Here is a 12,336-nt window from a genome sequence, read left to right as displayed (position 1 = left end):
TGTTTATACACATATATGTATGAGTTTGGGTTGAATTATTATAGTACAATAAGCATACTATAAACCATTTTTAGTACTAATCCTATAAGTGCTTCGTAAATGAATAACAAGTATGATTAATTTATTTATTTAGCTTTCATCTTGTTTAGTGAAAGTAAGTGGTTTCGGGATGATATACTTATAGGAAAGTTTGAAATGAAAGATGAATTACGAATAACTATATGTTAAAGGTGTAAGTGTTATGGTAAGAAGAAAGGTTTAAGTAAAATGGCTATATGAAATGCTTATAAGGAAAATATATATACATGAATATGAAAGGCTACACCAGTTATCCATGAGAGGTGTAGTGAATAGAAAATTAAAGATAGCTTAAAATATAATAAAAATTATGCTTCGTTGTTTATTCTATTATGTCAATAGTTAAGTTGTCTTTATACGAACTTACTAAGCATTATTGCTTACATTAGTTGTTTTATTTTCTTGTAGATCATCAGAAGGTTTGATTTGGTTGGAATTTCATCAGAGACCTTTCACACTATCCAGCAATTAATTCAGTAGTTTTGAACATTTTTGGCTAAGAGTTATAATGACATGTATAGGTGGACTTATAATGATGTTTAGTTGAATGTTGTTTGATGATTTGGATTGTATAAGTTACTTGGTTTGAAACTTTTGATGCCTTATTAGTATATGTTACTGTGATTAAGTTATGATGCATGTTTGAATGACTAAAATGATATGTGATGAATTGGTTTCAATATGGTCAAGATATGGTTTGTTTTGAGATGGTATTTAACCAGATGTGTATGGTTGAAATGTGGTAAAATATATATGTTTAGGTAAGTTTGAATGTTTACAATTGAGGTGCCTTGAATGACATATTGGTTGATTGGTTTAGGACTATTGAATTTGGTTATTATATGTAAGTTTTGGTAAGGTTTGATGTCTTGATTATGTGCACAAAAATGTCGTTAGGTGTATGTATGGTTTAGAGTTGGAAATGACCTAATTTTTGAGCAAATTCATGTCTCAGCCGTGTGTGACACGTAGCCTGGTGACATGGCCGTGTGTCCCTTGTAGGTTCTTTTACATGCAAGTCAGGCTTTTACACGACCTAGTACACGGCCTGGTACATGAACGTATGGGGATAATTTGAGAGTTACATGAGTAAGGACATGGGCTAGGACATGGCCGTCTGTCCCTATTTCGAATGTTACATTGCCTGAGACAAGGGCGTGTGTCTCAACCGTCTGAGGCACACGGCCGTGTGACCTCTGTAGTCAAAATTTTGCAACTTTTTCCTATACTTTCTAAATGTTTTCAATTTGGTCCCGAATTGTTTTTAAGGTGTTTTCTAGGTCCTTGAAGGCTCAAATTAGGGATGACATGTATAAGAATGGTTCTTTTATATTATGAATGTTTAAATGTTCTGTTTGTACAGTAATGCTTCGTAACCTTAATCTAGTGACGGATGCGGGTTAGGGGTGTTACAGAACCATCACATATTCAACCACATATGTGTGCATTAAAATCAGTACATCATATATCACATACAAGTATTCTCACATATTACCTGTCATAATAATATCACATTCCACAATTCAGCACATATATACTTACTGAAATTTTGCTCGCTTTCGCTACATATTTGTATTATTAGCATATCATTATTACTGTCATTTGCCATGTATATCATGCCCACAACACAACACAATTCACAATAGTATCACACGTGTCTCATATCACAATATCGCATCATAATAATCAATCCACAATTATTCACATAAACACATAATTTGTCAAAATAAAGTAAGGGACATAGAATCCTTACACTTGAAACTTAAGATAGGGGTCTAGGCTATTCCTAAGCTCCCAATTAACACTATGAATTGTGTCTACAAGTAGATATTCCAAACACTCACCGATCACGCTTTTGCCTAACTGCTGAAAGCTTAAACTAGCTTTTCCTTGCCTTTCCCCTTGCTCTTAGAAGGCTCTAATGGTTTCAATGCTTCACTCATAATAACCACACAATGTACACAATCAATTAGCAACCAAAGACTCACTTAAATCAACAAAAAATGCAAGCCTAAGCTATATTCGTCATGAAACTGAAATTTCGACTAACAAACTTGAAACACAAATATCCTAATCTTTACTCATTCCCATTGCCTATAATCGATTCCAATGATCTAATTATACATCTAAAAACAATTCTCAACCTTCAAACTACTCAAAACTATACAAATTCATGGATTCAAAATTTTGAGAAACAATGGCAATTTTCACGAAAATATATTAAAATATTAGAATTTTTTAACGAAACTTTAAGAAATGTTTATAAACCTTCTAATCACATCAAAACTAAAGGGAAAACACTTTGAACCTTGTTTTTATTCAAAATCCCAAAATCCATCATTAATGACCCAAATTTCGGCTTTTATTCAAAACATTCAATTTAATGGCTAAAAACTTAGTTTAAATGATCAAATAACATAAAAAACTAATAAAAAATCAAATCGTTACCTTAGTTGACTAAGAATCAAACATTTGATCAAAATCCCAAAAAACTCGAAAGTCGAGAAATGATGAAATCAATGGTGTTTTTAGGTGTTTTTCTTAAAATTCTATGGAGATTTATTGATTAGGTGATAATAGAGATCAAAAGATTAAGATTTGTAAAATAAAGTCGAACGGGAGAGGCTTGGGAGAGCAAGGGATGACAAAAAAATATGGAGAAGAATCTAACGTGGGTTTTATGAAGATGGAAGAGAAAATAGGGTATTTTTAAAACTTTGATGTAATTGCTTTATAACTACTCCATGTTTGAATCCTTTTACAAAACAATCCTTATTCAAAATTAAAGGTATTTTGAAACTCATTTTCAAAAATTGATTTAATTTCCTAAAAGCTATAGATGAAGACATTTTCGGTTTACAATGCTACGAAATTCCGAACACATATGAGCTAAAATTGCCATTTTACCCCCAAAACATCTAGGCCCAATTTTGGGATGTGACATAGATGTTATGGCCAGATTGAGAAGGCTACATTAGCCACTGAAAATGACTAAGCTAACTTATGTTACTGTTGAAGACCTTAAATAAACTCATTTTAGAGAAAAATCGCAGTTGTACTTTGAGTTAGTTTAAAAACACTCATTTATTAGGTCGTGTGTACTTAAGATTCATTTTATTATTGACAGTGTTGTTTTAGAAAAATTGTTTGTTCATCGCTTTACTTTGTAAAACCTTGATGTTAACTAATGCAGTGGAAAAACCATTATTCATGTCATTTTGGAAATCTAGTTGCCTTATTAATTTATTTTTTTTCGAAAACGGTTTCTTTGCAATGCTGTGAAAATTAAGGATCAATGTTAAAAATTTACTTAAGCTCGATATCATGCATTTTTTGGTTATTATGCTTAAGTAATCCATGCATGCAAAAATCCCCAAATGAAAAGTTATCAAGCCACAGACCAGGAATAATTAAAAATTACAAACCAAAAACAATAGAGACTTAATAATACTTATTAAAAATAGTCTAAGGTCTAAGGTGATTCTGTAATACCCCAAACCCATATTCGTCGCTGGATTAGGGTTACAAGGCATTACCGGACATAATATAGATCAGAACAGACATTTACTACATTTCTTGTTTCGTAATTTAATCACATCAATACACATGCATTTTATATTTAATATCAATATCACACAACTTATAAACCAATATACATTCAAATAAAATTATTATACATAGAGTTCACTTAACCAACTAAAATCCAATCATGCTTACTACTTAAGGTATATAAACAAGTCATGCTTTAAAAATTTAAACATATCAATATTAATAATTTAATCACTTATTCGACCCAACTAATTTACATCGATCATAATACATATATCATATAATCTCAATAACCAAACCTTATGACTAAAGTTCATGGCTTTCAGACTTTTAATTAATCATCAAACCTATTTTATTTCACATATACCGCATACATATATCCATCTGCTTATAAAAGCCCGTTCCATTAGTTAATTATCAAACATAACAATATATGTACTTTTGCAAATTCACTCATTAAGTCAAAAAAACGATCATTTATCCTATTTAAAAAAAACATGTATGAAACATTAGCAAACATTACAAATAATAGAATAGTATCTTGTTCCTTACCAATTCATATGCATTTTTCAATAATAAAATTTATCATATTCGATCACAAATAGGTAAATAATATTACACCCAACTCACATGCTTATCAAAATGAACCATTTACTAAAGCCGAATTTGCTACCACATATTTAACACATTTCAAATCAATCTTTCAACATTTAAATAACGAACCACAATTAAACATATCATAGGTATATGTATTTGTTTTTCCCATCACTAGTCAAATATAACTACACAATCATTTACCACTTTCAAGCTTATCCATAAATCAAATTATACATTATAAATGAATCCATAATAAACCGCAACCAAATCATATTTATTACATATCTTCTTGTCAAACACATCACACTTATATGGCATGCATAATACTTAATTCATATATTAAAATTATACATATCATTTCTCATTTACCAATGTCAAATTCATACATTCATTTATAACATAAAACACACTTCTAAAACAAGCCTAAATCATGACCAAAATTACACATATTTTCCATATCTTATAACCGAACTTAACTATCATTTCATTTTAATATACTTAGCATTTTACCCATTTACTCAATCCACATATCAAAACCTTATCACTAAGCATACACCTAATATATATATATCACATACGTATGAAATACATATTACTTTCGATACAAGCTTAAACCATGACTTAATTCAATTGATCATTAACAAAACATATTAAACAAGTCACACATAATTATACCATGACCGAATCTAATTGCTCAAGTATCAAATAAATCCATTATATTCAAAAGGATAGAAACTAAGCTTAACCAAAAGAAATAAGCCATTTTCACATGGCCCAATATTACATAACCCAAAATCAAGCATTTCAGCTATGCTATACATGCCATAAGATCGAATTCAAACTTAACAAAATACCGAAAGGAGTCGATAGTGTGATAGTCTTCTCTGACGATCCCCGAGCTCGTAACCAACTTCCAAAATTTATAAAACGAAGAGCAAACATACACACAATAAGCTTTCATAGCTTAGTAAGTCATAAGCGAACAATAATCATATGAACATTAACACTAAGTCAATTAACCGAGTCAGTCCAAACCTTAATGAAATATACATATATCACACTCACAAGTTTATATGTTTTCAAATGTAAATTAGCATTTAAAATCATATAGCTAAATGCACCAATACTCATAAACATATATAATTATCACTCTTAAATATCACAACTATATCATTAGGCCGAATCACTTATAATATCACAAGTACATCAATTCAAGTTTACAACTTACCTTGAATTCATATCATAGTATGAATACATACCTGAACCTTTTAATTCGATTTCACATTTGGTCTTTACTTCACATTGCCTGTGGAACCGTTCGGAATTAAAAAGGATACACGGATAATCAGAAAGCTCGTACAACGCCAACGTCCCAGACGTGGTCTTACAAGTAGTCATATATCAACGAGACTTTTGGACATTGAATCTAGATCGGATCGAACTAGAAATATAGCTCCTTTGCTCAATACACATTCGACCATACACAAATATATTCACAAAAGTTCCATTCATCATGTAACATTTATATATTATCAAATTTAACGACATTTATATGCTTATAGACTTATCTCAAGTCATAGATGATTATTCCACGACCGTATCTTTTCCCCGATTCCTAATCGATCTATTTGTTTCACTATCAAAGCATAATAATAAATCAATATATTAACTAACTCAAGTATCAAATCAAGTTCAAACTCAAACCATTCTATCACACTACACCAAAACAGGCTTTTAGCGGCGTTTTTAGCGGCGTTTGGATAAAAAACGCCGCTAATGATCGATCATTAGTGGCGAATTACGGAAAACGCCACTAAAAAAAGCATTAGCGGCGTTTTTGAGAAAGCGCCGCAAAAAACCTAAGCCCAACGATGCCGTTTTCTGAGCCTTCGGGGATTTAGCGGCGTTTTTAAGAAAGCGCCGCTAATGTTCAGGGTTTTAGCGGCATTTTTGGGAAAGCGCCGCAAAAAAACCTAAGCCCAACGATGCTGTTTTTTAAGCTTTCGGGGATTTAGCGGCGTTTTTAAGTATGCGCCGCTAATGCCTAGGGCTTTAGCGGCGTTTTTGATAAAGCGCCGCAAAAAAACCTAAGCCCAACGACGCCGTTTTCTGAACTTTCAGGGATTTAGCGGCGTTTTTGGTAAAGCGCCGCTAATGCCCAGGGCTTTAGCGGTGTTTCATATAAAAACGCCGCAAAAAATAAATCAACTTATAAAAAAAATAAAAAATTTTTAGAATAGCAAAACGGCGTCGTTTTGTTCAAAATGAAAAAAATTTGCGGCGCTTTATAAGAAGCCGCTAAAGGTAAGCAATAGCGGCGTTTCCTATAAAAACGCCGCAAAAAATAAATCAACTTATAAAAAAAAATAAAATTTTTTTAGAATAGCAAAACGGCGTCGTTTTGTTCAAAATGAAAAAATTTTGTGGCGCTTTATAAGAAGCACCGCTAAAGGTAAGCAATAGCGGCGTTTCCTATAAAAATGTCGCAAAAAATAAATCAATTTATAAAAAAATAAAAAAATTTTAGAATAGCAAAACGGCGTCGTTTTGTTCAAAATGAAAAAATTTTGTGGCGCTTTATAAGAAGCGCTAAAAGGTAACAATAGCGGCGCTTCCTACTAAAACGCCAAAAAAATAAATCAATTTATAAAAAATAAAAAATTTTAGAATAGCAAAACGGCGTCGTTTTGTTCAAAATGAAAAAATTTTGCGGCGCTTTATAAGAAGCGCCGCTAAAGGTAAGCAATAGCGGCGTTTCATATAAAAACGCCGCAAAAAATAAATCGACTTATAAAAAAAATAAAAAATTTTTAGAATAGCAAAACGGCGTCGTTTTGTTCAAAATGAAAAAATTTTGCGGCGCTTTATAAATTAATGATTAATGATTAATGATTAATGATTAAAAATTTTGGTATCCTCAAAACACCTGAGTGTTTCTCTCTTCCACCACCGTCTTCATCATGAATTAATTACTATTTAATCGTAAAAGGGATAGTATTAATTTTAAAATATTGAATTAATTACTATTTAATTTGTTTATTTATATTAATTAAAATTCAATTTATTTTTAAACGAATATTTGTTAAAAATAGATTAATTTGAAATAATGACACGTAGAAATAAATTGAAATAAAAACATAGAAAAATATTTGTTAAAAATAGAAAAATTAAAATACTATTATTAAGCCATAATTTTAAAATTTTTGGGTAGATGACTGATTGATTTTTAATTTATATACTAAATAATTTCAAATATAATGGTATTAATTTTAAAATATTTAATTTAATTATCATTATAGTTTAGGGTTTAATAAATATGGTTTAGGGTATATATATGGTTAATTTAGGATTTAAGATTAGTTTAGGAGTTACAATTTTAAGTTTTATAGATTATGGAATTAGGGATTATGGATTAGGGATTCTGGTTTAAGGGTTAATGTGATTTAAGGTTTATGGGTTAAGGGTTAAGGGTTAGGTTAGGGGTTAGATGTTAAGAGTTAGGGATTTAGGGTTTAGAAATTCGGTGTTAAGTTAGAGTTTAGGGTTTAGATTAATTAGTGTATTTTAATTATATATTAAATAAGGTTTAGGGGTTAGGGGTTAAGGGTTAGGGATTCAGGGTTAGGGGTTAGGTTATGGGTTAGATGTTAAGAGTTAGGGATTTAGGGTTGATAAAATCGGTGTTAGGTTAGAGTTTAGGGATTTAGATTAATTAGTGTGTTTTAATTATATATTAAATAAGGTTTAGAGATTAAGGGTTAGGGGTTAAGGGTTAAGGGTTAGGGATCGGGTTATGGTTTAGGGTTTAGATTAATTAGTATTTTTTAAGTTATATATTAAATAAAATTTAGGGGTTAGGGATTTGGGGTCGGGTTTAAGGTTTAGATTAATTAGTGTTTTTTAATTTTTATATTAAATAAAGTTTAGGGGTTAGGGGTTAGGGATTTGGGGTCGGGTTCGGGTTTAAGATTTGAATTAATTAGTACTTTTTAATTTATATATTAAATAAGTTATTTATATAATTGTAAAAGAGATAATAATAAATTGTAAAGATTATTAATTTAAAATTGATATGCAATATATAATAATTTGAATATAATAATTTAAAATTATAAAAATTGTAAAATTGTAAAAAATTGTAAAAATTATAAAAAAATAAAATTATAATTTGAATATAATAAACTAGACATTAGCGACGTTTTGAACAAAAACGCCGCAAAATATTCTTAATAATGAAGACAGAACGGTGCAGTTTTTGACTGCGAATTTAATGGGTTTTGCGGCGCTAAGGAAAAAATGCCGCTAAAGGTGGTCATTAGCGGCGCTAAGGGAAAAACGCCGCAAGGTTCTGTTCTCACTTTTCGCAAAATGGTGTCATTTTACCTGGACATTAGTGGCGCTACTAAAAAACGCCGTAATTTCCCTTCTTTTTTTAAAATGGCTCGGTTTTTATAAAATCCCTTCTTTTTTTCCCCCTTCTTTTTCCCAAAATTTCAAATGAAATCCCACCTGAAATCTTTTTCTTTTTTCCCCATTTTATTTTTCCCAAACCATTTCTCCTTTATTTTTTGCCCCCAATTTCCCCAAATCGACAGCCCTCTACATCTTCGTTGGTCCCGCCCATTTTCCCAACCTCGACTTCGGTGAATGAAACAACTACCTCAAAGGCGTCATCACCGATGTTATCCATGACCCAGGCCGCGGTGCACCCTTAGCTCGCGTCGTGTTCTGTCACCCATTCCGTTACAAGAAGCAGAATGAACTGTTCGTCGCCGCTGAGGGTATGTACACCGGACAGTTCGTGTACTGTGGTAAGAAGGCCACCCTTATGGTCGGAAACGTGTTGCCTCTTAGATCTATCCCCGAAGGAGCTGTCGTTTGCAACGTCGAACACCACGTTGGTGATCGTCGAACAACCCTGATAACGACACTACCAGGTCTCTAATTTCATACTCTTGTTTTAATTTTAATTTTGATTTCGATTTATTTGCTTTAATTATATGCCTTGTTTATACAAAGTTTGGGTTCAAGTATAAATTATTGAGGCTTAAGAGGAAAAATCTGACATAATTTTTGTCATGAATGAATGAATTAATGCATTGTTTATTTATTTCTGCATCACTGCATCATTTTCACATGATTTTGTTCCTCTTTACCTTTTCGACAAACATTAAAAAAGTTGGTTTTAATAATCTTCAAACTGAATTATTTCCATGTTTTGATGGGAGCTTGTTCGAGTATTGTGCAAGAATGAACAGGGGTAGGCATGGGAAAGTGGCTTAGAGTTGGTGTTTATGCTCCAACTTCTCTATGTATAGCCTAGTCTGCATTTGCATGATGTGGTGTTTATCTTGTATTTGGTAGCTTTATTCCGGCGGTTTATGTTTAGATTTGGATTTGGCATCTAATATGTGTGTAATTGTGTGCCAATGAGCTTATGTTATTTGTTGATTATGATTTGGGTTCTTGAATCTGGTTTTTCTGGTCATCGGTTCGTTTCTTTTTTCTTTTTGAATATCTTTTAAGGGATAATTGGAGTTCAAAATAAAAGTTTATGTATTTTTTAAAATTTTGAAATTTGGTCTTCTGTTTTTAATTTCAGTAATTCAGCTCCTCTATAATTGATTTAAAATTAAAATTCAATTAATAACACACACCCACTTTTATTAGACTTTTGTTGATTTTTGAATATGCAGCATTTTTATATTTAAAGCTTTGATTTCAAAATTGAAGTTTAAATTGGTAACTCATTTTAAATTTATAAAATTCAATTTAAATTTTATTGATTAAATTTTTAAATCAAATAAGAAGAGAGATTAAAATTTAAAATTAAAAGCAAGTAGAATGGCTAAATTCTAATGTTTAAAAAGCACAGGGGCTGACAAATAATAACTTTTTTTTGCCTTTGCTTTCCCATCCACCCAAACGAGAAGAAAAAAAAACAATAAGATGCAAACGTGTTTGCATTTAGATGTCTAATTTCAACGTAGTCTATATGTATTGTTTTAATATATAGATATGTTGAAGCTTTTTATTGTTGTCATGGTTACGGATTTTGGGTTAGGATTGATTTCTCTTGGGTGTTAATTAGATTTGTGTTTTTAGCTTATTTCCATGGCAATTTTAACTTTTTATGCTTAGATTCTCTGGGATTTTCTATGCTTAGTTTCATATTTAATGGTTGTGATTTGCTGAATCAGTGTCCAGAGCAGAATTTAAAAGCAATAGTGTGCTTTATGCCCCGTATGATTTTTTTCACTATTATGTAATCTGTAAGCAAATAAAAATATCAACGTTTATGATTGGTGTGCGAATTGATGTTTCCCAACGATTAGAGCTTGAGATTCCTAGTTGGAAGAGTTTAATTGAACCTTGCGATGTTAACTAGAGCTTATGGGATTGAAAACAGTCTCTTCTTGTTGTGTAGCTCGTGACTTGGCGGGTCTTTGCATGCACCTCAAAGTAAATATTGAGATTTGAATGTCAATCAACATGTGAAGCTATAGAACTGATGTTCTAAACTCGGTTTAGTTGTAGAAGTCCGGTTTTCATCTAATTTGTTTGCTGTTTATGCTAAAGAATTGTGGCCTTTTTTATCATTTATTTTGTGCAGGAATTAGTGGTGCACCTCAAGATAACAACATTATGCTTTGGAATGCTGTTATATTTGGGTATATTATGAAATAAGACTAGAGAATCTTTATGTACTTTCTTTTTAGATTAAAGTTCTATTAAATTGTGCTAATGTCTTTACTTGATGGATTTGCAGACTTGATGACACCCCATGGGATGGAGGTAAAGTAAATTCTGGTGTTTTGGTTTGAAGCATCAATTTTTCTATGTTTGTTTAGTTGATTTGTTTGATTTTCTCTTTAGAAGGTTGCTATGCTCAATATATGTTGATGTAATCTATTTAAAATTTTTGAGTGATTTTAAAATTTATTTTGATTATTATGTGAGGTTAGGCAACAAGGTGAATAATATCGATGATTATTACTTTGATTATTTATGGTGCGAAGATTATAAGTATATCAAGGTGATCTTTTCTGATTGTCGTGAAACTTCTGCATCTCAGCCGAGGTTAGTCTCAATTGATCTCAATTGTCTCCTTGTTCCACTATTAGCTAAAACAATAAGCTCGTTGATTTTCTGACTTGCTTAATAGATTAGTTGTTTCATGTTTGGAAACTTTTGATGCTCTTGGTCTTATGTCCTGTAGTCATTGAAAAAAATTTGGTTCTCATTCTTCACTTAACAAGTCCAATGGCACATACATATGTAAACTAGGAATTCATTGGTTTCATTGCTGTAATCTCTCTTATTCAATATCTAATTCATTTCCATGGTTGAGATAGCTAAGTTGTCAATTTCCTCGAGTATTAATTTTTGCATTCATGTTGTTTCCCATTCATATTTAACTTGTCAATATCAATTTTTGTTTTAATGCACTATAATTATTTTCCCAATTCTGCAGGGTACATGAAGATTGGATAACCAGGAATGTAGCAGATGTAGTTTGCATTGTATTTTTTATTACCAAGATTTACTTGATTAAGAAAATGCATTGTATTTTTTATTACCTTGCAATGTGTAAATATTACTTTAATATTTACGACAACTTGAGTTCTAACTTTTGGATTTTAATTGTGTTATTAATTTATTATTTTAAATTCTAAAACTAAATTCATTAATTTTTATATTTAGTTTTAAAGTTAAAATTTTCTATTAAATAATACTTTTATCCTTAAAAGTATATTTAAAGTTCAAATTAAAAAATAAAACATAATATAATATTTATCATAAAAATAAATATTATTTGATTAAAATAATTTTTTTAAATGTTATGTTTTTAGTGGCGTTTTTGCGAGAAGCGTCGCTAAAGGTCTTGAGCTATAGCGGCGTTTGTAGTATAAGCGCCGCTAAAGGTATTGATCTATAGCGGCGTTTGTAAAAAAGCGCCGCTAAAGATCCTGATCTATAGCTGCGTTTGTTGAAAAAGCGCCGCTAAAGGTCTTGATCTATAGCGGCGTTTATTTATAAAAACGCCACAAACGTTTGCGGCGTTGAGAACAGCGGCATTTTTTGCGGCGTTTTCAAAAACGCCACAAATAC

General features: G+C 31.0%; 1 protein-coding gene across 2 annotated transcripts; it reads left to right on the top strand.

Annotated features, from left to right (window-relative positions):
• The first annotated feature begins 8,711 nt into the window (after positions 1-8,711).
• Positions 8,712-11,907, top strand: LOC105797259 (uncharacterized). Of its 2 annotated transcripts, XM_052628141.1 has the most exons (5): positions 8,712-9,161; positions 10,838-10,895; positions 10,994-11,019; positions 11,190-11,304; positions 11,699-11,907. In XM_052628141.1, exons 1-5 carry the CDS (start codon positions 9,008-9,010, stop codon positions 11,898-11,900), a joined length of 555 nt encoding a protein of 184 aa, XP_052484101.1. In that variant the 5' UTR covers positions 8,712-9,007; the 3' UTR covers positions 11,901-11,907. The 2 variants fall into 2 exon arrangements, with proteins under 2 accessions (XP_052484101.1, XP_052484102.1); XM_052628142.1 differs by lacking the exon at positions 11,190-11,304 and having other exon boundaries at positions 8,717-9,161; positions 11,699-11,868.
• The last annotated feature ends 429 nt before the right edge of the window (positions 11,908-12,336 follow it).

This window comes from Gossypium raimondii, chromosome 3 (assembly GCF_025698545.1).
Source record: "Gossypium raimondii isolate GPD5lz chromosome 3, ASM2569854v1, whole genome shotgun sequence".
Classification (NCBI taxonomy): Eukaryota; Viridiplantae; Streptophyta; class Magnoliopsida; order Malvales; family Malvaceae; genus Gossypium; species Gossypium raimondii.
The sequence above is the reverse complement of the archived record's forward strand: the minus strand, read 5'-3'. Positions and strand labels throughout refer to the sequence as shown.

Excerpts from the sequence above, each read along its gene's own strand:
- LOC105797259 (XM_052628141.1), top strand. The coding sequence starts at position 9,008 with ATGTACACCGGACAGTTCGTGTACTGTGGTAAGAAGGCCACCCTTATG. Across the intron at positions 10,896-10,993 it reads TGGAATGCTGTTATATTTGG|ACTTGATGACACCCCATGGG; the intron begins GTATATTATGAA and ends ATGGATTTGCAG. Across the intron at positions 11,305-11,698 it reads ACTTCTGCATCTCAGCCGAG|GGTACATGAAGATTGGATAA; the intron begins GTTAGTCTCAAT and ends CCAATTCTGCAG.